At 47.1% G+C, this 27,580-nt stretch overlaps 1 protein-coding gene across 2 annotated transcripts; it reads right to left on the bottom strand.

Moving 5' to 3' along the window:
* Nucleotides 1–1,700: 1,700 nt before the first annotated feature.
* LOC143133032 (centrosomal protein of 95 kDa-like) lies at nt 1,701–26,266 on the bottom strand. Of its 2 annotated transcripts, none has more exons than XM_076292846.1 (20): nt 26,056–26,266; nt 24,554–24,682; nt 24,125–24,232; nt 23,681–23,797; nt 21,924–22,020; nt 19,818–19,933; nt 18,274–18,590; nt 16,314–16,392; nt 11,436–11,500; nt 9,630–9,862; nt 9,094–9,338; nt 8,388–8,578; nt 7,511–7,603; nt 6,692–6,848; nt 6,174–6,337; nt 5,205–5,279; nt 4,963–5,115; nt 4,247–4,393; nt 3,086–3,157; nt 1,701–2,522 (listed from the first exon to the last, which is right to left on the bottom strand). In XM_076292846.1, the coding sequence occupies exons 1-20, from the start codon at nt 26,072–26,074 to the stop codon at nt 2,346–2,348; spliced, it is 2,754 nt and encodes a 917-aa protein (XP_076148961.1). In that variant the 5' UTR covers nt 26,075–26,266; the 3' UTR covers nt 1,701–2,345. The 2 variants fall into 2 exon arrangements, with proteins under 2 accessions (XP_076148961.1, XP_076148955.1); XM_076292840.1 differs by having other exon boundaries at nt 21,924–22,023.
* Between the last annotated feature and the right edge of the window lie 1,314 nt (nt 26,267–27,580).

A 27,580-nucleotide genomic window follows, 5' to 3' on the forward strand; every position in this document is an offset into this window, starting at 1 on the left:
CCTCCGTTTCTGCGTGTCCTTCTTTGGCAGACAGGCCCATCGTCTTAACACCGAACATCGGGGCTTAGCGTGCGCTGGTGGAGAGAGTGAGCAGAAAGAATTAACACTCTTTGTTGTCGGACTGGGCCTTCTCCATCGAGTATAGAGCGAACTTCCTGTTTAGATAGACACGTTTGAATGAGCCTTTCTAAGATGAAGTGATGTGAACAAAGCCATATAGGCTTCAAGCTAGAGTGCAGTAGGTCTGCTGCTGCGATTCTAGACGACGGACTTGGGATGTTTTGATTTGCATTAATAACTTCTCAATGTCTCCCCAGGACAGAAATACCTGACTCACGTTTTTCTTCAGCTGCCAGTGAGCGATGACTCAGTTTGTCCACATTCCTAAGTTATGTAAGAGGCAAGTGCCTTACCAAATACAACTATGTTAAATACAGACACGAGGGGGACTGTGGTCTGCTTTGTGGGTCTGCCCTTAGATCATTTGTGAGGTAAAAAATGTGGATTGATTTCAGATAGGGGGTTTGAGGAGGACATTAAAAAGACTGGTTCCAGTTAAAAAAGGCTGTGACTGGTTAAAGTCCTATTTCCAGAGAAATAAAAATGTCTCTGGACGTCATGGTGTGGGCCTGACTCTGGAGGAATTCTGGGGAAACATGTCCTCCTGATTCTTTGAGTCTGACCATTTTAATGTGTTTACTAAAAACACATAAATGGCCAGGATGTGAGAGGTGCCATTGACCACATTTACTGGAAAAGGGAAATGTGTAGGCTTTAGTGCTCTACAACACTGCGAACACAATGGTGACCTCACATTTCTGTTCTGGGAAGATTTGGAAGAGTAAGTAGGCCTAAAGCATCTTCGGTTCATAATTTATAATTAGTAATTTATTAAATTATTTAGCAGTGTTGGCACCCATTTTCACGGACACAATTTCAAAACCTTCAAATGACTTCAATGACCTTGAATGAAATTTTCATGACCGCATGGCCAACAAGTATACAAACATGGTGTAGGCCTACTTAACACCACAGTTCGAGGCTAATTATGAAATGTGACTTCAATGATAAAAATGTACTTTCTTTCCACCCAACGTATGTTTCTTACATGGTTATTACCCCCATGCTATATCTATTGAATTGAATTCTGTGATAAACACATACAACATGTGGGCTGCCCTATCTCCTACCTACATCCCTAGTAGCACAAAATGACAAAACCGTCAATGAATTTACCTGGTTCCATGATCTCTCCTGTTCTGGAAAATGAGTTTTTACAATTCCATGCCTTTTCCAGTTTTCCATGACCATGGGCATTTGTGTTGGTCATAGTCATCTTAGTTATGATTGATTTCACATCATGGGCTTATTTCTTTTTTTTCGGCTTAGTAGATAAGCTTGGATGTTGAATACCTGGATCACACATACAGCAATAGTCTACATTAATGATAAACTGCTCCTGCCATACAATATTCCATAAGCTAATTTTTGTTCAGGGCCTACTCAGTAAAATCACTAACTACTCAGTATGAACTCGACAGGTCTTCACTTAAGCTTGGGTTTCAAATAGCATCCTCACTTATGGCCCAGTCATGTTCTACTGCACTCAATACTGACGCTAAACTCCTTCTGCACTGCGCCCCCTAATGGTTGAAAATAACCACGCACACACATTATGACAAGAAACTGCACCACACCAGTTTCATAAATAAAATTCGTTCATTCAATCATTCATTCATTACAGAATAATTCAACAGTGTTCAAGACACGAGAGAAAAACAATCCAGCATATCGTTTTGTTTTTTTTTGTCTGTTTTTTTAAAGGCATGAATAAAATTAAATAAGTATTTGTTTTAGTGACACATTATTCGTGTTGCATCAGTCAGTGTTCCGGTGTCCTGAGGAAGACAGGTTCACATGCACGCTAAATCATCCCCACCACACAAGACAACACCGGTACAAAATGCAGACTAATCCTTTTTTTTTTTTAAAAGATCACAATTGTTCTTAAAAACAACAGCAGAATAAATAAAATAAAAAGGTTTTAGTTAATGCTGGACAACTGTTGGAAGAGTCAAGGAAAAGGTGGCGTTAGCAGAGTTAGCAGCAGACGTGTGTATGAGGGGAGGGCGGGTGTGTGTGTGTGCGTGCGTACGAGTGTGTGGAGCCTGCTTCAGCCTTAATACACCCAAGGCCCACCATCCTATCTGTACCATGCAGATCCAGTGACAACACCGTCCACACACACCCATACACACACATCCCAAGGTCCAATGCATTACAATCAACCGTGAGGAGTCGGAGTCTTGCTCTGATCAGTCCTGATCAGCTGATCTGATCTGAGGTCAGTGCAGGCAGCTGGTGTTGTACTGGAAGGAGGCCATCTGCAGGCGGCTGCGCAGTCGCTCCGCCTCCAGGTCGCGGAAGTAGTCGTCCTCGTTGTTCTGGATGATGATGCGCTGCAGCTCGCCGATCTCGCGCTCCATCTTGTTGCGTAGCTCCCTCTTCAGCTTGTGCAGGGCCTGCCCAACCAGACACACAGTTAACACACACGCTCGCTATTGGACACAAGAGAGTCTGTTTGGGCACAAAATGTCTTTCGGAATGGTTCCTATTCTATACAACAGGACCAGGAGCACCCTTTTGTCCTGGATTAAATATTCACATGGCCATTACACTCAGTGCTGTTAAGATCTGTAGCCTGTGTGTGTGTGTGTGTGTGTGTGTGTGTGTGTGTGTGTGTGTGTGTGTGTGTGACGCCAGGGTTGTGGCCTCTGTGGAGCCGCTACAGATGCAGATGCAGCCCCAGTCCCCACACCACGCGGTCCCGGCGGACTCCATTACCTGTGTCCCAGATGGATGGCGGCTGTGCTGCATTAAACATTTACAGCGCGCGGTGGCTTGTGGGGCCGCCGCGGTTCCCTCTCTCAACATCAGATCTGCTGTTACCGCTCATACATAATGCAGCAGCACCTTCTCCTCTAGCGCTTGTACTGTACAGTCGGCACGGCCGCTGAATCAGATTTTAGAACCGGTACAGACTGGAACCTACTGAGGAACCGAGGAGCCTGGACTAGAACCTCACCTTCTCCTGGGCCTTCTTGCGCACCTGGATATCCTGCCGTTCTTGAGCGAGGGTTTCAGCCAGCAACGACATCTGGAAGAGACCAGGAAGTACAATCAGACAATGGGCACAAGTGAGACCAGGAAGTACAATCAGACAATGGGCACAAGTGAGGTCAAGAGACCAGGAAGTACAATCAGACGATGGGCACAAGTGAGGTCAATGCTGCTATCCTCTGCTCATTTCACATGACTACCACCATCACTAAAGACATAATAGCATATCAACTCATTTTCCTAACAGCCTTCTATATGACCATATGCCGTCAGCCTAAATCCTATACAATTTCCTTGAGGGATTTGGAAGTAGACTAGGCGGAAAAACATGAGAATGCGCTCAACACCACAAATGAAGTGGTGCCTGCCCTGGCCTCCAGCCCCCGCTAACTTTTCCGACAGGAACATTGCACACAGGAAAAGTTAACAACTTCCTAAGATCATTCACCATTTCCAAAAATCACCCTCCACTTAAGCGAGACCAGATCAAATTCTAACACACACACACACACACACACACACACACACACACACACACACACACAGAAAATGGGCAACTCTTCAGCTGCACATGGAGATGTTTTTCCTAAAGACTGCAAGCCTGGATTGGTAGCACTATACCAAAACACTTCACCTGCAAGTCTGGGATCATGCTCTCATGTCTCTGGAGAGACTAAGCCAATCACCGATTCCTTCTAACACGTACCACCTCATCTCTGGAGAGATACTGTGGGTTCTAATCCACATTCTAGGTTCTACTCCACGTTCTAGGTTCTACTCCTGGTTCCACTCCACGTTCTACTCCCATGTTCTACTGCAGGTTTAGGGGGAACCAGAAACAGTTGAGTTCTACAGGCTACAGAATGCAGTAGGTGTATGAGACTTAGGACCTACTAGTCCACCCTGGGCATGTTCACAGCATTTTCACAGCAGCCATTTTTGACATGAAGTGTATGACAGGCCCAGGTGTTATAAAGGACAGTAATTAAGGTTCTCATTCTGCTACACTTAAACTAAACAGAGATGTCTTTCCTATAATTAATAACACCCATACTTGCCTGGCTGCTGTAAGAAAGGTCCATAAAGTTATGTGTGAGTGTGAGTGAAAGCGAGTGAGCAAGCGCACCTGGTCCTTGTAGTAGTTCTCCATGGCCTCCAGCTCAGTGCGGTGTCGGCGCTGGTGCTGCTGCCGCTGCTCCTTGGCGTAGGCGCGCTCTTCCCTCAGCCGAGCCTTCTGCAGCTCCACGCCCTCCTGGAAGATCTGCTTAAAGAGCTGGGGGGGGGGGGGGGGGGGGGGAGGACAGGACGGGGGTCAGCTACGCTACGCTAACCACTCAGGGCTGGAAAGCACACTAGACATGGAGGAGGAACGTGGCCAGTACAACATCAGATCCTGTAGCGGCACAGGAACAACTTGTGATGAGTAACGTTAAAGCAAAAACCTGGATATGCAGGTGAGTGGAAGGTCTTACTGACGTGAATGTTGATGTGTACAAGACCCGTCGTCATGCTGGTTGTGGTTTAATACATCAAACATTGAACAGCATGACCCTATTTTGCCATCCAGTCCCCACTGCATTCAAACACTGTAAGGTCTGAAAAGGTCAATGTAATGGGGAGGGAGACATATGCCTGCTGGGCAGTGCGTGCGTGTGAGAGAGAGAGAGAGAGAGAGCAGTGCGTGTGCGTGTGCGTGTGCGTGTGCGTGTGCGTGTGCGCGCGCGCGCGCGCGCGCGCGCGAGCGAGCGAGCGAGAGAGAGAGAGAGAGAGAGAGAGAGAGAGAGAGAGAGAGAGAGAGAGAGTACTGACCCTCTCCGTGCGTGCGTGCGTGCGTGTACTGACCCTCTCCTCGCGCGTGCGTGCCCGGGCCAGGCGCGAGCGCAGCTGCAGGTGGTAGTCTCCGTAGTACTTCTTGGCGCGGGCGATCTGCTGCCGCTGCTCGCGGAGCTTGTTCTGCGTCGACTTCTGCTGCTGCACGCGCTCCCTCTGGTCCTTCTGCCATTGGGCGGACGATTGGACAGGTCAGTTAGGTCTCTACGGCAGCGGCCACTTACAGTGAGAGAGCACAGGTGTTGTTCACTCACCAGTCGGCGGTTGTGTTCCTGCTCTTTGCGAATGATCTCCACTAGCATGTCATGCCTCTTCTTTGCATCCTCCACCTAAGACAAGAAGAGACACACAGATTCCATCATACACACACACACACACACACACACAGTTGGAGTTTCACGTCTAATGTTTGTTTTTTAACTAGTTGACGAGTTTTCAACAGTTGTCAACTACTAGTCAACTAGTGGTTATGTACCAGTACAGTGCTAGTCCTAACATGATTGGCCGTGTTGGCTATTGGCAGCAGGTGTTCCATCTTTACATGGTTATCCATAGCAGACATGTTATTACTGCCCTTCAGAACAGCTGGACACAGCTCATGTCACCAAAGGGTTTTCAGTGGAGTACTTTCACACATAGGAATGTCCAGCCTGTTTTACCTTCAGGGTTCCCACTTTAAGTCAAATGTAAAATTCCATGACTTTTCCCTGACAAAACAAAAAACTGAATTTCTATGACTTACTATAATGAATGGTACAATATACCTACCAATAATTTCAGAGCAGCCGCATAGTGTTCAAGAATCTTTCTTAGAGCGGGAAATAAATAAATGAGCACTGAATCAACAAAGTTGGGTTACTCAAGTAAGCAGTAAAGCCAATACACCAGTTCTGCATGGAAATATTTGTGTTAATGTATTTTGGCAAGTAAACTTTAAAGTGCTACAACAAAATTCCCTGTACCTTTCTGTTCTAGTAGCTGACTGCTGGCTACAACACCGCCTAGTTGTTCTAATGGTTCTCTAGTTGATGGAACCCCCAACACACTGTAGGCTCCCTTCCGTCAATCTCTCGGCTAGACTCCTCTACCCCAGGGCACTGAGCCCCATCACAGCCGTGTGTGTGTCTCTGTTTGTGTGTGTGTGTGTGTGTGTGTGTGTGTGTGTGTGTGTGTGTGTCTCTGTTTGTGTGTGTGTGTGTGTGTGTGTGTGGTGCTGTGCTCACCTGGTTGGCCAGTTTGAAGTGGCTGCGCTGGTTCTCGGAAGCGTTGAGGTGGTCCACCTGCCGCAGCTGCTGCTTCCACATGTGGCCCAGGGTGTGAGGGGACACCTGCAGACCAGGGAACTCCTCCAGCAGGGTGGGCAGCAGGTCATTCTCCTTCAGCTTCACTAGAGGGGGGGAGAGAGAGAGAGAGAGAATGAGGGAGAAAGAGAGAAAGAGAGAGAGAGAGAAATAGAGAAAGAAAGAGTAAAGGAGAGAAAGAGAGAGAGAGTAAAAAAGAAGAGGGGAAGAGGGAGAGAGAGATAGAAAGAAAGAAAGAAAGAAAGAAAGAAAGAAAGAGAAGAGGGTAGGATGGATGGATGGAAGAGAAAAGGGAAGTGAGAAAACACAAACACTGGGCGAGCTGAACCAGTTTAATGGATGCCATCTAATCCAACACATTTCACATCACTGTTGTGGTTGCACAAGCAGACATTACTGAAGTGCTGCGTCACGTGTGGTCAGGAACAGAGGGGTCTTACTGGGTGTGGCTTTACGAAGCTGTGCCTGCTTGTGGCCGGACGATGCGTGTTTGGTGCGAGACGAGCTTGGAGATCCGGAGGTCTTGGGGCTGCCGGCCTCCGCTGACTTGGGGCTGCGAGGTGTCTCTTTCCTCAGAGCCTCCCTGTACTCCTGCTCCTGTGTGCACAAACACAGAGAACCATTACACACACACACACACTCTCTCTCTCTAGAGTGGGTAGAGTGGCCCACTGCCCACTGGACCATGTCCAATTCAATCCCAGCCTTCTCTGGCCTCAAGTCAAAGTGTCCGTGAGGTCCAAACGGCTGGTGACAAGCCTCTGTTTTATGAGCACCTCCACTGTCAGCAGGTGACTCAGGGGCTTTTGGCTAGAGCACTCGGTCCGCTCCATTGGGCAGAGACGCACTAGAACATACTGGTCACTTTTCACTTACTTTGGACTGTGGGAGTTATGGCTGACAACTGACATCAAAGCCCCCTGTTCACAGCTTCTCCTTGTGATGATGAAGCCTTTATGTGCATGTAAACTGTATGCAAGGCAAGCACTACAAATAGCTGATATTAAACAAATACGGTTTGTTTTACAGGACTACAGGCTTGCAATCATTATTATAGGTTTAATAGTGATGATGAAGCAATTTAAGTGCATGTAAACAGTATGCAAGCTCTTTAAATGGCAATTGTAAACAAATACAGTTAGGCTTGCAATCATTATTGCAGTCAGGGTTAATTCCCACTGCAGATGACCAGCACCCTATATTAGTATAGTATGCCGTTTCTATGGGAAGGGTCATTTTTGTCTCTCTGTTTCTCTCACCGTTTCTTGGATTCGTAATCTCTCCTTGGCCATGTCCGCCCGCTCCTCGTCTTCGTACCTCTTCAGCTCCTCCTCGTAGGCTGTGCCCACCATCTGCACAGAGAAACTGGCGTCAGCAGCCGCCATCTTGGCCCTGCGCTTGACCTCCCTCCCTTTCCCACAATGCAACCTGTTCAGTCCTGTGCCACTCATCACCTGCGGCCACAGGTCACTAGCGCCACTAATGGCGGCCAGCAGGTCAATCTGCTGTGAGCGGGTGAGAGCCGGGCAGCTCATGCCAGACCACCAGCTATGCTATTGATTGCTAACGCCGGGGCCAGCGCTCCACATGGCTTTATGCTAAACACCACTGACCCTGGTCACCTCACGCCACGGGCACGTCCAAGGGCTCACAGCTCTTGTTCTGGGTCAGAGGATGAGGCTATATGGCATGTGTACAGCAGGTTGGGAATAAATAAAGACGGCCTCCAAAAACTGACCTGGGACCAAGGACCTGACCAAATAAAAAAACAGTAAACTGGGTCATGATGTCAACAAGGAACCTTTTTTGACCGTGTCCGACATCAGTCAGCATTAATTTGGGTCAGGCTGTCCAAAAGTTTAGATCTATGCCAGGAGTTACTGTACTAGACACATGAGGTCTAATGAAAGATCACAATAGCTACTAGCCATTACGGAGTCAGTGCCACTCTGGAATGTGTGTCTGTGTGTCTGTGTGTCTGTGTGTCTGTGTGTCTGTGTGTCTGTGTGTCTGTGTGTCTGTGTGTCTGTGTGTCTGTGTGTCTGTGTGTCTGTGTGTCTGTGTGTCTGTGTGTCTGTGTGTCTGTGTGTCTGTGTGTCTGTGTGTCTGTGTGTCTGTGTGCACATCTGTACTGACCTGTCCCCGTCGTCTCTGGCTGTGTAGCTGGCGGAGCTCCCTCCGGCGGGTGCGGGCCATGTGGTGTGCAGAGTCGTGTCCGGCGGCGGTGGTGGCGGTGGCCTCGTCCAGCTGGGTGTGCAGCGGGCGGCGCGTGAGGGGCGGAGGGGAGGGCGAGAGGGAGCGCGTCACCCCGTTAGTCAGGGGCACGTCTGAGCACAGGGCAGGGGAGGGCCGGAGAGGAGAGGAGAGGAGAGGAAGAGGAAGAGGAAGAGGAAGGAGAGGACAAGAGAGGAGCATGAAGTTTGCTTGTGAGAGTGCACATCATATACTGGTTTCAGAATGACCTATGCCCAGCCTGACGTAGCCATACTCAATTCTGGTCAGAATGGGAGTCTGATATGGCCTGATTGGGACGTGATTGTTGGGCGCATTTCCACCTATACAGGGGGAGAAATGCCTCTGCACTCAATTGGATAGACCTAACCAATCAGAGCAACGAAATAGTCTACCGTCTACCGTGAATCCTGAAAACATCCTTCTTCTCGCTGTTTTAGTTTAGTTTTCCATCATTTTGTATGACGGCAGCCAACCAGCACACTAAACTCAGTTGCTTCAGACTTTAGGGAAAAAAAGCGTTTTTATCTCGATACTCCCAGGTTGACTTGTGTCCAGCGCTGTGGGCCTGTGGCCATGTGTCCAGCTGCTCCATGGGGGCGTGTGTTACCTGCGTCTCTGGCCGGCCGTCTCCTGCGCTCCATGACGCTGTCGCTGTGGTGGGACTGCTGGTCCTCCTCGCCGCTCTCGCCCAGCGCCCGCTTCAGCATCTGGTCCAGCTCCTCCAGCCGCCGCGACAGCTTCTCCGACATGTCATGCAGCTCCTGCTCCGCCTTCCTGTTGCGCTGGCTGCGGCTGGACAGCGGCTCCTTTTGGCCGGGGGACCTGACGGCCTCCGACGCGCTAGCACACTCACTGACCAGAGCGAAGACAGAGAAGGAGCCACATCAGGAAGATCCATAGTGACCAATCACAGTCCACATAATACTAGAGGACCTGAATAGTCCCATACATTACACTCCTCCTCTTTGATAGCATTATACACACACAATTGGGCTAGGGTTCCGCACACACTTGGGCTAGGGTTCCGCACACACTTGGGCTAGGGTTCCACACACACACACACACACACACACACACCTGCAGTTGTCAAATATAGTTGTCTTGCCAAGCCCTTGTAAAGGTACAATGCTCCCCTGCGCTTACCTCCTGGGCAGGCCTCGGTCCCTGGTCCCCCTGCCGTGCTCCCTCCTCCGGCTGGACGATGAGCTGGAGCTCAGCTGCAGGAGCTCCTCCTCCTGCGTCTCCCCGTTGACACGCAGCCCCTCGGGGTGGCCGTTGTGCAGGGGGCCTCCCTCCAGCTCCTCGCGCAGGGACATCAGCAGCACCTCGGGCTGCGTGCGGAAGAGCACTCGCCTGGGCCCCGTCGTTGCAGTCCTCTGCAGGCAGAGCGGTCACAAAGGGTCAAGAGAGAGATGAACCGTGGAGATGCGATAGCCTCACAAACCGCTAAGCATAAGTTGACCGCCGCCATAGGTTGACATGTGAATACATCGTGCCAATCATGTGTTGTGATCTCGCAGCTGGAGCGAGGTTGGTGTCTTGAAGCCTTGCACATGCTTTCACAGTTCTGCCCCAAATAGATGCCCGATAAGTGCCCAAAAATGTGTTGCAATATGGCCGCCGAGCGGAGGGACTTGACTAAAACAGACTTTGGCAGAGCCCTCTAGGCCAGTGGTGGTCAATCTTGCCTGTGAGTTCTCCCCCCTGTCCCCTGCTCCTCCACCATCGCTCCTGATGATCTAGATCCTGTGAGCTCCGCTAATCAGCATCTCATTGACCCATTTCAAATCAAGTGTGGTTGGAGCAGGGACCGACAGACTTGACCTTTTTCCCTGTATGGAGATGACGTATGGGAGGAACCCCAGCTCTTGTCAAGGGTCATTTGCCTGTTAAAAAGGTTCCATGCCAAACCTTTAGATCTTCCCTTGAACCATGGGAGAACAGTTCTAAGGGGCTCATTTTCACCTCTGCGTGCAGAACCGGACTCATCACCTCAAGGGAGTTAATTCTCCGGTAGCCGTGGCATGCAGCTTGCAATCTGAGCCTCGGTGCAAAGGGGCCGAAGACATGGCTGGGTATTTTTAACCTGGGGCCTCTTCAGCGTAAACCAAAGGCACACTTCATCACTAGTCCTGCTGCTAGCTCTTGTTAAGTAGCTAAGGAGGCTCATATAAAAACAAAAACACGCTGCTAAACATGACTGACATGCTGGACGCACAGTGAAACGAGTTTATCAACTGAATGGACGCTAAGTGAAGCTAAGTGACCACTGACAGCCAAACAGAACCACAAGAATTCCATCTAAACACGTCGCGCTAAAACACCCACGCACATCCCCCATTTCATTAAGAACTTGCTTTGCTTTTTTGGCCTGTTCAGATGTTACTACGAGTCCTTTCACACTGGCACAGGACACAATGAGTGAGGATGTAAAAATGTATGAACTATGATGCCGGCGCCAGGAAAAAGTGCTCAAACGCGGCAGCTCTTGCCATGCCTACAGCTGACAATGTGCACATTTCCCTGGCCGAGGAGCACTGGAAAACAAAACAGGATACGTTTGGGTGTTCTCGCCACTCTCCACAAGATATTTATAGGCCGGCATTACAGAGCGCACTGGTAATAATTGCATAATCGTGGGCGAGGGGTCCAGCTGGACACCGCAAGCACTCGGCTCGATGACCTGATGACGTGAGGTCATTCTTAAAGAGTGCAGGAGAGAGAGAGAAGAGAGAGAGAGTGGTTTTATACCGAAATTTCTGTCTGAAACCTTCAGGCACGTGTACATGTCGGAACAAAAGTAGTTTGTTTTACTGGTAAGAGATATGTTTTTGTCTGATAGACGTTTGGACGGAAGGCCCGGTCTGCCCCGTGGACACCTGCCCGGGTGTAGAGGATGTATGAGGTTGGGATCTGTGGTTTATTGATAGGGGTCAGGGACAGGCTTACCTCTGGCTGGTGTCTGCTCTCTCCATTGGCTCTCCTCTGACTGGACGAAGACCGCTCACTGGTCACTGCACATCAAGACAACACCAAGGGCGCACAAGTTAGGATTAGCTCACAAACAACACACCGAACACCCACCCAAAGCATAAAACAAAAGCTGGTCTCTACAGCTTCCTGGCTCATTGGGAGACTACAATCAGTAATCAGACAGCAAGCAACAGCAGTTGTCATTTAGTCCATAGAGCTAGTATAGTTTATCCACGGAGGCCAAGTCTATCGCAGGTGACTCCCAGCAGAAGCTGCTCCCCATTTTTACAGCTGGGTGGACTGAGACAATGCAGATGTGCAGACGTGCAACATCAAGTTATCATCTGGGACTCTAACCACTGATCTTACGATAACAGCCTATCCCCTTAGACAACTGAGCTACCCGCTCTATTTGAGTACTTTACTTTATGTTTATATGAGAATGAAATACTGTGAGAGTGATTACAGCAGTCAGACATTCACAGATGATTATCTAGGTCAGCGGTACCCAAACTTTTTCCCCCGCGGACCACCTTCTACATCCTGACTCGGCTCGCGTACCCCCACCATCCAACACATAACAAATAACACATTCTATTGAAGCATGATAACAAAATCAAATTGTGCAACTGGTCTATGAGCTCTCACGCAAAAAAACAGTGTGGAGAACCACATTAGAATGGTTAGATAGCATCTCACTGCAGACCACGCACTGTGGCTTTGGGCAGTCTGTCTCCCAATCCATGTGAAGCCTAGGGCTATATGCCTCATCATACTTTCGTTTTCTTCGCACAGTCTTTTCGGTCTCGTTCTTTCTTTTATCCTCCTGCGCTCCACCTCCACTAGTCTGCCCCCCATCCCATCGTTACCTGTGTCCTGCTCTGTTTCTCTCGCTTCTCCTCTTTGATCGCTTTAATTCGGCCTTTTGGACAGTGTCCCTGTTTTTAGCCAGTTTTCCATGTTTACGCCGTCTTCTACCTAGCCTATACTTCAACGGAACTAACGCGCCAGATATTCTGGCTGCCCGCAGGAAATCACGTGTATTGTGTGTAGCTTATTTTGAATGAATACATAGCCTATTATAGAGTTTACAAATTATTTCCTTTAATTTCATGGTTCCATATCATTATAACCCGATTCGAAATTATGTATTATTTATGAATTAATTAGATTATTAATTAATTAATTAATAATTTTAACTCCTTTCCGCCATTGCCCTTTTCATCTCGCGTACCCCCTATTGGCAGCTCGCGTGGGAATCCCTGATCTAAGTCATGGGCACATTACACCACGTTTGCACATAATGGCACAATTAATAGCTGAGCTGCCAAAGGCTGACATGCATCTGGCACCCAGTGATGATGTGGCTGAGGCAGTCCTGCCAATCCAGAACAGCTATTTTGAGTACAACTTTTTCAGCTCATCTTGGTCTATATGTGTGCAGCCAAATATCAGCGCAACATATAAATATGTATATACACTATAAAAAAAAATGAATAGTTGACTCATTTATTAATGTCAAATATCTAAATTTAAGCTGAGCGTGTAACTGAAAATAACTTTTTTTGTTATTATTTACCACCTTTCACAAAGATTCCATTAAATGATGCATTTAACTGGTAACAATAGTCTTGTATCATACCATTCCGTTTAGGATCACAAAGGTGGCTAGGCAACATCAGAATGTCATAGACACACATAGCACAGGGTAAACTGGAACTTTTGTTCACTCTTTCTTGAATTTGTGTAGAAGTTGGCTGGTTTCAGATTTGTTGGTAAATTGATTTTTCGGACTTTGATTTCTGGTGATCTGATTTTAATGTGGTTCTGTTGGTTCTTAGCCTGCTGCATAGCAGCATGGCAGGATGGGCACAGTTCAGATAGAGCCTTTAAGAAGCGTGTGAAAAAATACAGACTGGAGGAACTGAAGAGAGAGCTGGAGGCTTTGGGGGTTAACATTGATGGACATGGACAAGACATGGATAAAAACAAAAAGACCAAAAAGGAACTCCAAAAGCTCCTAATAAAGGAGCTGAAGCGGGTCAAAGACGGCAGAACTGGCCTGGACAAGAGGGCTAGGGAGAGGGCAGAAGGACTAACACTGCCCATGGAGATCCCAGAAGACGTCCTAAATGTTCTTCATGACCTTGATGTATTCTTGGACAAAGAGTTGGAAGACTGTGAACAGAGGGATGACTATGTGAAAGCTGTGCTCGACAGTCTCCTAGATAAAGTGAACTCGACTCTGGGTGAGTAGAAGACATCTGCTCTTATTGAGTGTAAGAAGTAGCCTTGAATCACCAGAACCGACTTGAGCTTGGAGCAATAAGTGGGCTACATAAAAAGTATGCTCACATTTAAAACATCAAAATGGTTCAGCATTGAATTTTAATAAATTATTCCCTCATTATGTTTAGCTTCAAAAGGACTAAACAACAAAGTCTTGAGGCCAGAGGTTGGAGACAGGAAGGAGGAGGCCGAGCGGGAGGCCAATTTCTGGAGTTCCAGAGAGAATCACAAAGGCTCCGTCCCCAGGAGGAGGTTTCCGTGGGCCAGACACAGCAGCAGATGGCTGACTGTGTGAACGATTGACAAGGACCATCAAAAACAATCAATAAAACCGATACAATTTGTAGTGATCTTAATGTTTCTCCACGATTCATTTCTCAAATATAACTCTGCAACCTAATGACTCATACCAAGGTCAGATGACAAACGATTCCACTAGATTCTTTATTGGTATTATAAAAAGTACATATTATCTGTTAAGATTCAAATTCAGTATACAAAAATGTTGTTGAACTAAACAAAAAAATCTAGTCTTACTGCGTATTTTGGTAATACCAAAAACAATAGAGAATGCCACTCAGACAATGGCAGAAATGCTGTTCGTCATGTTATCAGGTTATGTGGCATCAAAATGATTTTGGAAACATAGGGCTGTATTTTGGGCACCTGCGCATGGCGTAAAGTTCGTTGTTCACCCGCGAAGTTTAATGCGGTATTTTGCACGTTTATTTTTTAAACCTAGGGAGGGGACTAGCGCGTTGTCTAAAAATCGGTATCATACACCACCTAAACCTGGTCAGAAGTCAATGGCAAGTTGTTCATATGCTATTTTAAGAGCGCATGTCATCAGTCATATTGGCAGGTGCACGCACCATCCTTCTATCATTCATGAACGCACACCAGCGCACGTTCATGCAAAGCATTACAAATTGCACAATTACAATGGGAAACATAATTAGAATAAAGATATTACGAAATACTGTACATCTCATGATAGTTATTCACCATCATTTGCAAATTGGTAATGACTGTTAAAAGTGATTAGGGGAGAGGCGAGAGACACGTATGGAGCACAGCTGAAGACGCACTGTCACGAGATATAAGCAACTCCTCTGCAGGATAAATGTTGTTTTATTCAGTCATTTGAGCAACATTAGGGTAAGTGTTGCTTTTTCCAGCCTATGTTTTCGGTGGTAACCCATTGTCAGTCAATAGTGAAAGTAACTGCATATAACTGTCTTCGTTGACTGACTCCTTGGTGAAGTTAGTTTCACTTTGCCAATGAGTTCAAATAATAGACGAGTGCAAATGCGTGAAGGCTATGCTAGGTTTTAGTAATGCATGGTTTAAGAATGACTATTTCATACGGTCTTGCAAGCAGCCTCCTTCAAATGCGCCGTTGAATGCCATACCGATGCATTTATTTGACATATCGCGCTTTGCGCCGTTAAAGGGAATGCCAGATGTCATTCTTATTGGTTTAAAATGATGTTACGCCCCAAACACCCACATATGACTGATTAAAAAACCTAGGAACACCTTGTTGCGGCATGCGCTCCACTTTTGATAACGAAACCCCTCCCAATGTGAACTGGACATCCTACTAAATTTGAATAGACTTTTGACGAGTGACGATGCACTTTAGAATGTCATGATAGGGCCCATAATGTTACGGTCAAAATATTGTTATGGGTGCCTTTAACACACAAAAGCATGTTTTTTTTTTCTCGAAAATACATTCAATGTTCAATTCTTACATGCTGACTAATACAAATGACTGATTGCTTTTAAAGAATTTTACTTGCAAATGAAGGCTATTCTGTTTCTTTCAGATGGCGATGTCTTTCTGTGAGGCTATAATGATTACATCATCTCAACTAAAGGGACGGGTCTCAGCGATAGCTGCGCAATCTCCGTCTGAAAGCCTAATATTTGGTCTCCCTTGTTTTCACGATAATAATCAAGAAGAAATTATCTAGAGTATATGCTACAAAGAAAAAACTACATAAACACTCCTCACTGAGCAACTCAAAATATTTAGCCTAGGTCCACTTTCAGACTTGTTGTAAATGGCTACATTTGGCCTTGGAAATATCTGTGCTCCCTGAGCGCCTTTTAGTTATGAAAACGTTAACCATCAGCGACACATGGAAAATATAATGCTAACTGAAATAAGTGATGAACAAGTAATAACTTTCCAAGACTCATAGGAGATTTTTAGTTACGCAAAACGGCAGATGGGGGAACGCAAATTGGCGAGTGAAGACAAGCTCACCTCATCAAGTCTTTCATTTAACCCACCGTTGGCTGAAGAAAAACTAGCACAAAAAGAAGCCAATCACCATGCTCTGTCATTGACTATCACTTGTCACTTTCTCTCTTTCGCTCACCCTCGCATGAAATAGATCAGGAGAGATTCTAATTCACATGCTCGCTCCAGAGAGCTTTCCGGAGAAGTTGCATGTTTGCTCGTTTCTGCGTAGTTTTACGTAAAAACTTATCGCTGTTCTTTGATGTGAAAATGTGTGGTTGGCAAGTCTGTTTGAGCATAAGGTTCATACGTACCAGGAGAGCGGGGTGATGACGGGGACAGGAGGTGACCAGAGCGCAGACCGTCACTGGTGGGCCTCAGAGAATGACCATTCTAGAGAGAGAAAGAGAGAGAGACAGAGTCAAATCACCATGCAAAGCAGAGGGAAGTGTTAGAGTATTGACCTGCGTCAGCTGCTGACACAATCAGCCACAGCAGGAAGAGAGCTGCCCAGAAACTTAACCTTTATCTGTTCATAGGACCAGACTGAAACAGCACGCGCACACACACACGCGCACGCGCACACGCACACGCACACACACAGAGAGAGAGGAAGAAAGCAACAGTGAAACTCATCCATCAGCTGTTCTACAGAGAGTGTCACCCTGAAACAATGAAGCCACCAGTGACTGGGGAAGAGAAACCACCACACAGCTGTGCCTACTGCCCTGTGATGATGAGCACACACACTGGTCAAGTAGTGCTGCCCTGTGATGATGAGCACACACACTGGTCAAGTAGTGCTGCCCTGTGATGATGAGCACACACACTGGTCAAGTAGTGCTGCCCTGTGATGATGAGCACACATACTGGTCAAGTAGTGCTGCCCTGTGATGATGAGCACACACACTGGTCAAGTAGTGCTGCCCTGTGATGATGAGCACACATACTGGTCAAGTAGGCGCTGATATGTCCAGAGCCAAAAACACCACATCGGGTCCTCCATTGTTAAATAGTATCCAACAACACCCTAGAACATTCTCTCCCTCACTAATGTATGGTGTGTACGTATAACAGTTATCTGCAACTACATATTTACATTAACTGTGCAGTGATGAGGATTCAGAGAGACTATTCTGCTTTAAGATCTAGTCAAGTACATAGAGTTCAGCAGAAGATCTGGCCTAGTCCTTTCAATCGCCTGCTCAGCGGATGGCCTTCCTGATTACATTGTATTCAGATAGTCTAGACTAATCCACCATGCAATTTAGGTCAGCCTGCTTGCAAAATACACATAAAAGTGAAGCTAAGTACTAGCATGTGTGTGTGATGTGAGCAATCCGCACTTGTCGTGCTAGACACACACACACACACACACACACACACACACACACACACACACACACACACACACACACACACACACACACACACACACACACACACACACACACACACACACACACACACACACACACACACACACACACACACACACACACACACACACACACACACACACACACACACACACACACACACACACACACACACACACACACACACACACACACACGATGAGATCTGCAGCTTTGCGGCGGTGGAATGCACCTCTCGGGCCTGTCTGAGCGAGGCTGCGTGATCTCGTGAGGTATTTATTTTTATCCTGACGGCGTAGTACTGGGCGCTGGCTCGCTTTTCCACTCGCCCCTTTTTTCCAGTGACTCAGTCAGCAGGGAAGGAGAAAGAAAGAGAGAGAAAAAAAAAGTTCTCCCCATTCAAAAACAACCCCCGCACCCACAAAAAAAAAAAAAAAAAAAAAAAAAAAAAAAAAGAGTAGAGGATTAAGTGTAACAAGCCTCAAGCTCAAGGCAACAGGTGAAGACTTGACTCCGAGTATGAGTATGACTGACTCACTCACTCACTCCCAACAAGCAGCGATACGAAGTCAAGTGGTGGAGCAGGTAATACAGTGTTTGTATTGATGTCATGCCTTTACCCCCCGATTACACTGTTCACACTGGATTCAATACACATTCGTCATTCCGTCCTCTCGTCTCCTAGCAGATAACCTATCAAGAAGTCCTTGTAAGTGTCCTAGGCGCGATGGTTTTGCCCTTGCGTTCCCACTCACACCACTGTTGCAGAAGATTCCATGCACTCACAGGTTGCACTCTGACGCTACAGTCCTTCAGGACAAATAAAGCGACTTAAACAAAGGAACTTCACTGAACAGACATCCAGCAGGCTCCACTCCACCTGTGCAGGGCTCACCTGTACACCGGTAGCCACACCTGGCTCCGGCCCCTTCAGGCTGGCCGAGCCGCTGGGCGGAGAGAGGGTGGCGGAGCGCGGGGAGAGCGATGGGGCCCGGGGGACTGCGGCGGCGGCGGCCCTCTGCGGGGTGGTCTGGAAGGGTGGCTGGAGTGGGATGGCCGAGCGCAGCGGCTCCCGGAGTAAGGTGGCCTGCGTGCCCGGGACGATGCTGCCGCTGCCACCGGCGCTGGTGACGAGAGCGCTCGCAGGGCCGGCCTGGGCACCGGAGGGGGCATCTGGACCCTGAGAGGGGGCACTGGGTGCAGGAGGCACTACTGCACAACCAAAACAAAAACAAAAACAGGTGTTAGAAACTCGCTCTACCAGTTTACCTGCATAACATTCAACAACACAAAGGGTTCATCAAGGTCACTCATAACACATATGGCTTTACTACACTTTAAATTGCAATACATTTCTCTCCCTTTTTAAACTATAACAGTTCTCTCTAAGCCCAGGTAATAGCAATACCCTATTACTGTTTGGCCAGGTGAACAGCTAGATTCCCTCATATAAAAACACGGCTCAATGATCAAACTGCAGCACCTTCAACAGGGCAATTTGGGAGACTGCAGGGAAACTGCGATTTCATGAGCCAAGTGATCAAATTAACTGTTGACAACAAATCTGCTCAAATCATCTGTTGCAATGGAAAAGGGCTCTGCCCAAGTTTCCGCAAGGGCAAGGGCATTCGGTGGGAACTGCCACCCGGAGAATATTTAGCATGTGGGAACACATGGAAACGATGGATTTTGAATGGAGGAAAAGGTGACTTAATAGTGATATTTATATTTATAAAGCTTCCATGGAAAGAGAGAGAGAGAGAGAGAGAGAGAGAGACAAGTACAATATAACCGCACAGTAATCTATGCTCTCCGAAAACAATTTCAAAGGGGTTGAGGGTGGAATAAGGTTACAGGGAAAACCGGAAAAACAGGATTTGTCATTATGCGGAATGTGACAAGGCTTTGAGGGGGGGGGGTGGCAGGTCAGGAATTCCGCTCCCGTGAGAGCGTTCTCCAATAAGCCAGTGTTCCTCACCACCCTCCGGAGATCTCAAAGGTGAGAGAAATCAGACACACACACACTCACAGCTCTCTCTCCGGAGATCTCAAAGGTGAGAGCAATCAGACACACACACACTCACAGCTCTCTCTCCGGAGATCTCAAAGGTGAGAGCAATCAGACACACACACACTCACAGCTCTCTCTCCGGAGATCTCAAAGGTGAGAGCAATCAGACACACACACACACTCACAGCTCTCTCTCCGGAGATCTCAGAGGTGAGAGCAATCAGACACACACACACTCACAGCTCTCTCTCCGGAGATCTCAAAGGTGAGAGCAATCAGACACACACACACTCACAGCTCTCTCTCCGGAGATCTCAAAGGTGAGAGCAATCAGACACACACACACTCACAGCTACACTGAGACCTGCTGCTACACAGAGGCCTGCTGAGCTTTGGGGTTTGGAGAGTAAACGGGAGCTCTGACTGACCTTCCTTCTTGGTGAACGTGCGGGCCGAGTCTCCTAGACGGATGAGTTCGGCGGTGGACTCTGACTCATCCCCGTTCCAAGAGTGGAGCGAGTGCTTGCTGGACTGGACGACCGACCTGCAAAGAACACACACACACAAAGCAATTATAATCATGAAAAAATCCGCCCCTCCCCCCCAAATCAATCCAATCCCCTCTGCGGCTGCAGCAGCTGGTTCAGTGTTTGCTCAGCGGGCTACATTGTTACTGGCAAGGGCACCCATATCGCCGCTCATGACCTCACACTCCTGGCATTCTAAGCATGCTGCCTGCTCCGTTCGCTGGGCTCGCGGAGGCGGCGACGACGATGGTGGTCATCGCGGCGGCCCATTCACGTCTGGGGCCCCTTTGATGCGTCTGCGGTGTGCAGTTCTTTTGAAAAAAAGCACTCAAGACATGTTTGGGCTTCCTCCTCCTTGTGAGCTATGACACAATATGAACTCACTCAGCCAGTAGGCCTTTAGAACGCACACACTAGGCCTTTAGAACGCAGTAGGCCTTTAGAACGCACACACTAGGCCTTTAGAACGCACACACTGGGATGTGGAGATAGTGTGTCATATGGAAGAGCACTGAGTCATGGCCGGAGGAGATGAGAGGAGAGGAGCGTTTGGGTTTCGCTTCTCCTTCTCCACCACTCGTCAGCCTGAGTGACAACAGCTCTTGTGTTTCCAAACCACCACACGCCACTTAGGACATGTTCTGAAGCTGGCAGTCAGGCTCATCTGTTCCCAAGTCCTGTTAATCTTCCTATCTGATTGGACTGGCTTAGCAGCCAACTAAAAGTAAAGTAAATCCTACCCATTTTTTTTTTTTCTTTTCAAAAACTTGTATACATACCAACAGCTTGCTAACAAAAGCATTCAGTATATACTTTAAAACCCGAGTGATGATTTCATGTGCACTTCATGTGCATTAAGAGGCCACGGGCACTTGTGCAATTTGCTGACTCATGGTCTTGCCCTGAGAGGAGCCTCTGTCCAGCGAGTACATGTTGATTGCTTTATGCTCCTCGGGCGAGCTGAGTGTGCCGTTTGGGAGTGACACAAGTGTCCAGCCCGCGACAGGCACTCAAAACAAGAGGCAGTCCACTCCAGAGAGACGCTCCCTTTGGCCGAGCAGAACGGTTAGCTCATCCACCCCCCCCCCCCCTCCCACACACACACACACAGTCTTGTGACTCACTATTGTGTAAACAGGACAGGCACACACAGACTCACACGACGATAACGACAACCACTGGTCAGTTCAAGCCAGCAGACAAGCATCTACAGATGGGCAAAGGTTGCAACACAGCCCAACATGTGGCTTAATACCAAACTGACAGGCCTATTTCTTATTCTAACGTTTCTATCAAAAACACAAAAAAGCGGTCGCTGAACAGGAAGCTCATACTAATAGCTCATAGATAATGGGCCTGTGGTGCCAGCTGTAGCACTTCCTGACCGTCGCCTTACTGTATAGCAGGGAGGCCATATGGCCCATACGTGTCTGTCCAGACTGCATGACCTCCTCCGCCCCTCTGCCCCTTCCTCTGGGTGCCCCATGGGGGGCCTGCGCACTAGCGGGCTCGAGCGTTAGCGCTGCCCAGCAGGAAACACCCCCCCCCCCCCCGCCACCTGACAGGGCTCCCTACGCGCCACTTTCACCTCCTCAACAAGCCGGGCCGATCAAATGCCAGGAAAGGAGGGAGACAGGGAGGAGGAAGTAATTTGGAACAACTGGTGTGAGAGAGGAAGGTCACACTGAGGGGACGAGAGAGAGAGAGAGAGAGAGATGCATGTGAGAGAGAGGGAGGGAGGGAGAACCATGTGAGAGAGGGAGGGAGGGAGGGAATGTATATGTGAGTGAGTCAGAGAGAAAGAAAGAAAGAAGTGTATAGACTATACATTAGAAAGGGCCAAGAAAATGGCAAGGCCAAGATACAGAAGGGCAGAAAGAGAACAGGCAAGAAAACGATAGATAGTGAAAGCAAAGTGAAGGGAAGAAAGTGAAAATCTGTGATAGAATTACAGAGCACACACACACACACACACACACACACACACACACACACACACACACGTACTGTGCACTGGAGGCCTGGGACATGTCCTCGTGCTCTCGCTCCCCTGGCCGTGCTGCCTGAGGACCCTTCCTGTGGAGCTCTCCATTGGGCTGCCGCGCTGCTTAGAAGAGGAACAGAGAGGGGAAAACATGACTCAGACTTTCACTGAAAACACAAAACAACAACAATAACAATAACAACAAAGACAAAGAGCCACCTCCACGGCCTCTTGTCCAGCCAGAGCTCTGATGTAATCGTCCACACACACACACAGGCTCCACATGATAAGGGGGAATGACGCAAGGGCAAGCGTTGGCAGCACTCTCGCTTATACAGGCAGAGCCAACAAAACAGACAGCTGACAGAAATGCAAACAACTATAGCTGGACACACTGTACATCCAACCAGCACATGAGAAATGGCCGACATAGTAATTCTTGGAATCCTTGAAAAGCTCTCAAAAAAAAAAAAGAAAATCACAATGTTGTTACAAGTTGCTATAATCAATCATCAACACAGCATGTACTATTCAATCTGCACAAACAGGCCAACTAACATCACTCTGAAGGGAGCACTGAGTGGGCATCCTGACTATGCCTTTGAAAAGTGATCTAATACTGGAAGAGTGCGTTCCATGTGCACCCTCAGTGATGATAAGGACAGTGATGACCTTTGTCTGTAGTGCAAATGCAAGCGTTGGCTGGCCAGCAGTTCAAACAGTGACCAGGCAGGGAGGAGGTGTGTGAGGATAAAGCTTACTGCTGATCAAGACACTGAATGGGCAAGTGGCTGCCAGCAAATCCTGTCCTGTCGGCAATGTTTAGAAATGGTGCCATGTGCAATGAGCTGATGAGCTCACTCCAAAACAGAGAGAGAGAGAGAGAGGGAGAGAGAGGGACAGAGAGAGGGGGGGGGGCAGAGAGAGAGAGAGTGAGAGGAGAGAGAGAGGAGAGATAGAAGAGAGAAAAAGAATCTGTTTCCTAGGACTCAAGCACAGCACAACACAGCACCACCAGCGAGACAATACCATCTCAGACGTGAAGATCAGCCATGTCCTGAAGCTCATTCTGCAGGGGAGAGTGGGGCCACAGAGGGTGCCTCTAAGCCACCACGCTCAACACAAGCTCCACCCCCACGTGCTCCGTGAAACAGAGCGCGACACCCTCCAGGACACGCCAGCTGAAGGGCTCGCTTGTGTAGAGGCCCCAGCGTCCAACCCCCACCCTAACTCAGCAGCCCGTGCTCACTCTCCCCCTCCCAGAGTGCCGCACAGACTACGGATTGATAATTGATGGACATCCTGTGCCCTTGTGTTGAGCAGCAGCCGCAGCAGCAGCAGCCTTCTGATGGCTTAAGGCCTGATGTGTAAGAAGAGTGGCCTCTTTGTGTGATAAGCAAACGAGGTACAGGCCTTCATCAGTTACATGCCAAGTCCTCTTACACTCATATGGGTCAGCCATTTAACAGCGGTTAGGACCACATGATCATGAAGTCATTTACATGTATACAAACTCGTTTACATGTATTAATTTAGCAGAGGCTTCTATCCAAAACGACTAACATATGTCAACTACATTACAAGGGCTATTGTGCCCGGAGCAACTCGGGGTTAAGTGCCTTGCTCAAGGGCACAATGGTGGAAGCCGGGAATTGAACCCACAACTTTCTGGCTACTGCATGCCAGCTCCTTAGCTACCAACACTACCAATGCCCGCTACTACTGCTCTCCCATGTGAACTTTAAGAGGAGTGGAAATGAAAATGAGAAGTAGCCGTTACCTCCATTTTGCAGTTCCTCATCTTCGCTCAGCTGCTCTGTCAGGTACTCCAGCAGCCCGTCAAAGATTTCCAGCAAGTTCCGCACAGATTCCCCGTCTCCTCGAACAACGTTCTCACCTAGACACACACACACACACACACAAACAAAAAGGAGGCTCAATAAGGCCAGACACAACAAGAGAGACTGGGCCGCTACCTGCTGCCAAATTGGCACGCCAATTGGACAAGCGATTCGTCACAGCTCGCTCTGAACAATTTGCGGCACAAAAGGACCTGTGTTCCCATCTTATGAGGAGGGAGCGTCTGATTTCACACAACCACCAGGCTTTTCCCCACCAGGGAAAACCCCGATGCATGATCACTTGATCGTCATTTTAGAGGCAGCAAGAGATATGCTGTGAGCGTGTGCTAGGGTGTGATGAATTGGGTGACTGTTTCTCTCACCAGTGATGTGGGATAGGCTGATGTGGAGGTAGTCCAAGGCCAGCGAGTCGATTACCGACTGCACGTTGTGGATGTCATCTTCTTGGCTTCTTGGGACAGCTATGTAATCTGAAGGCCAAAACAACAGAGGAAGAAAGGGGAGTTGTTTTACGACACCGGCTTTGAGTTTGTCTTGTTCAGGTCCCAGTGTAATTATCACCTGTTCAGGCTTTACACAACGAGAGCCTTGTTTTGACAGGTCTGATTCCTTCTTGGTCACATTCCTCACATTCTGCGACTGCCTTGGAGTGTGGCATGTCTACGCCAAGTGCAAATGTGCAATCAAACAAACACTCTTTCCACAGGAAGCGGTTGTTTTTTAAATGGCTGCAAAAACAGTACTGAAAAGCAAAGTGCAGCGATACAATTTCAAAGGAATCAAAGATTTACCTGGAACTTTGTCGCTCAAGATGGCTTCATACAGCGCGACGAAAACATTGGCGTCACAGTCCGTCAGTCTTTGGAGTTTCAAATTTACGTGGCACTTATAGAGGAGATTATTGGCTACTTCCACCCAATCTGTTGAATAAAATAATTTATTTAGATTCAATTAACGACCTCTATAATATGCATGCAAAAACAAATAATAAGTGCACTGTAATTTGTGTAGGCGGGTTCATAGTCTACTTAAAAGAGCATTACAGCATTCATCCAACAACATACAGGGCAACCACAAGTAGTTTGTGCGACTTATCAGACACAAGCGCCAACAATTCTGCCAATGGCGGGACGGAGTGTCCTGAAAAAGTAGTTGATGCCGTTTCTAGGGTTACGAGCCAAACCTTGAGCTAACTGACTTCACCAACAACCTAGCCATTTTTAGCAATGCTAGCCCTCACCTGTGCCACAACTACTAACATTGGCCAGCCAAGCGAACTAGCCAGTAAACGTAGGAGATATTTACGAAGTTGGCCAAACATTCCAGCCAAACAAAATCAGATGTGCGTGTTGGTATGCACAGCTACCATTAACTTTTGCACACCCATGTCTGCTACCGACACACAGAACATTATTTGCATTAATGCTAATTAGTTATTTTGGAAACTATGTGTCTGGCCTCATTTATTATGATAAACACTATGCTTTTGCTACTAAATGTTAACGTTATATTTGTTCAGGGCACTGAGTTATGTCTGTTTACATCAAGTTAATCTCACCACTTCCCAAATGTACACTTGACGACCGTCAATAGAAATGCGACAACTGATATACAACTCTGTAACGTTACTAAATTTGACATGAATGCCTGGAAATTAAACTAAATCGCTCAGCTAACCCAGTGGCCATGGCTACTGGCGCCTCTTCTTTAGTTGACGTTAGGTTACAACATTAGGCAAGCCAGCAAAAGCCTTCGAAAGAGGCAACGTATTACAGCCCATTTGCTAACTAGATTATTAGCTTAGCTCACCAACAACAGATGAACTTTCACATTAACGTTAGAGGCTATAAACATATGCCAACTGTACTATTTTCACCATCAAACAGAGCAACATATTGAAAACAGAAACATTAGACGGACATTAACATACTAGACTTGTTAAATATAGCTGACGTTAACATTAACTGGCCAGCCGAGGGAAAGTAACGTTAACTAGCTTTAAGTAACGTTAGCATAGCAAGCCGGTTTTGGTCACCGCGCTAGCAACAGAATCTAATCAGCAGACTAGATTTAAAGAACAACATTGTTTAATTGACCTAGCAATGCATATCGCCTCTGCTAATAGCACTGAGAAAAATAATCGAAACTTTCACATCAGAGGTAGGAATACTGACGAGTATGTGTGCCAGAAGTACAAAGATATAGCTAACGTTAGCCGTCAGACTGGCTAAGCACTGCTACGTAGACTAACGTTATGACTGGACTTCCATTAACGTAACGCACAACCACTAACCTCGCTCCTCGGTTCCCATGAATGTGTTAAGCCAGTTAGCCACACGACTGGCTAGTTCGTAAACAACACGACAGTTACTCAAAATCCTTCGTTAAGTTACTACTTCTTGCCCCAGTCCGCGACATCTAAGGTCAGCCCGACAATGATAACATTTCACCAGAAGGTGGCTGTGTCTGCTGTCTTTCCCTCACATCGTTTGTACGATTACTGCTGAGACGTTTAAAACAAGGCAGAGTACTGATTGGCCAAGACATTGAAACGCTACTTCCGGAAATACTGTACTTAAAAAGAACATTTTGTAACGTTAGATATTGGTGCAACTCAAAGGTATTCCGTTTTATCACAAATACAACTAATGGAGTTATTTTCAAAGTTGATCGCAACACAGCAAATATAGCATAAAAGTCTACCGTTCAGTAAAATATGTTGATGACGTCAGAGGGCCAAACTACTTCCATTTTGCACTAGAACAGTCTGCCACAATGGTACGATGAAGGAAGGACATATAGGTCCTTCAGATAATCTTTTGAACAGCAGAGAGAAACTGTATAATGCAAATTTAGTAGGCCTTATCACAAAATAGTAGATTTAAACTTTGAGAGAATCAATGTTTTAAAAGAAATTTAGAAATTGGAGATTTATATGAATGCCATTTTGTGTAGGCATATAGGCCTAAAATAATGAAAAGAGAAAGACTAGGAAGAGGAGGAGGAGGTCTGTAGACCATCTCTCAGTTGAGATGAGTGGGTGCCTTAAAGATTGGTGTGGATTAGGGCTGCACAATTAATAGCTTTTTATTTTGAACAAATGCAGTTAATTGCAAAGGCTGCAATTACCCGTGCAGATCATGACTTGATGTTTATTCTTATCTATGATTTTTTTAAATATTAATTTCATCCTCTTTGTGTGACAGACAGTGAGGCTCATGTAGGAATACTGTACTTCTCATGCACTAGGCATTCTCATCAAGCAGAAATGGTCCAACTTCACACGAAATTTGGAATATTGGACTAAAGCTGTCATAACATAGCTAAGGGCCTATAGCTTTAGTTCAAAACAGTTGTTAGGCTTATGTCATTTTGATCTGTAAAAATGTCACATGCAGCATGCTTAGCCTATATTCAATATTGATTATTGATTGCTTAGCTGGAATTATGTTTTTCCCTATCATCTTATTTTTTAAAGCAGGCCTACCTGCGGGCATGTAATTTGGTCAACGGGTTGGTGAATAGTAGGCCTATGTTCGAACGGACACTGCACTAGTTAGGCCTATTTAAATATCCAGAAAAGACAGCACAACCCCATGCTTTGAATTGTCCCTGATACATTTAGTCTACATTAAGGCCACCTACATTTTTTGGCTAAATCTTGGCAAATATATTTCTCGGAATAATAAAGTAAACAGCTTTATTTTTTATGTTTTATTTGGGGATTTTATTTGGGTCGATCCATCCATACATCCAAGTCAGACAGTAAAAGAAAGTCTCATCTGTTATGCTAACTTCCGCTTCCTAATAAGGAAAAC

This window comes from Alosa pseudoharengus, unplaced genomic scaffold (genome assembly GCF_046254945.1).
Source record: "Alosa pseudoharengus isolate Yale_2024_CS ecotype anadromous, Long Island Sound unplaced genomic scaffold, YU_APseudo_1.1 YU_APseudo_1.1_scf_1, whole genome shotgun sequence".
Lineage (NCBI taxonomy): Eukaryota > Metazoa > Chordata > Actinopteri > Clupeiformes > Clupeidae > Alosa > Alosa pseudoharengus.

Coding starts and splice junctions, on each gene's coding strand:
- LOC143133032 (XM_076292840.1), bottom strand. Junction 11,501..16,313: donor GTCATCACCCCGCTCTCCTG/GTACGTATGAAC, acceptor CTTGATGTGCAG/TGACCAGTGAGCGGTCTTCG. Junction 9,863..11,435: donor AGAGCAGACACCAGCCAGAG/GTAAGCCTGTCC, acceptor CTCTGCCTGCAG/AGGACTGCAACGACGGGGCC.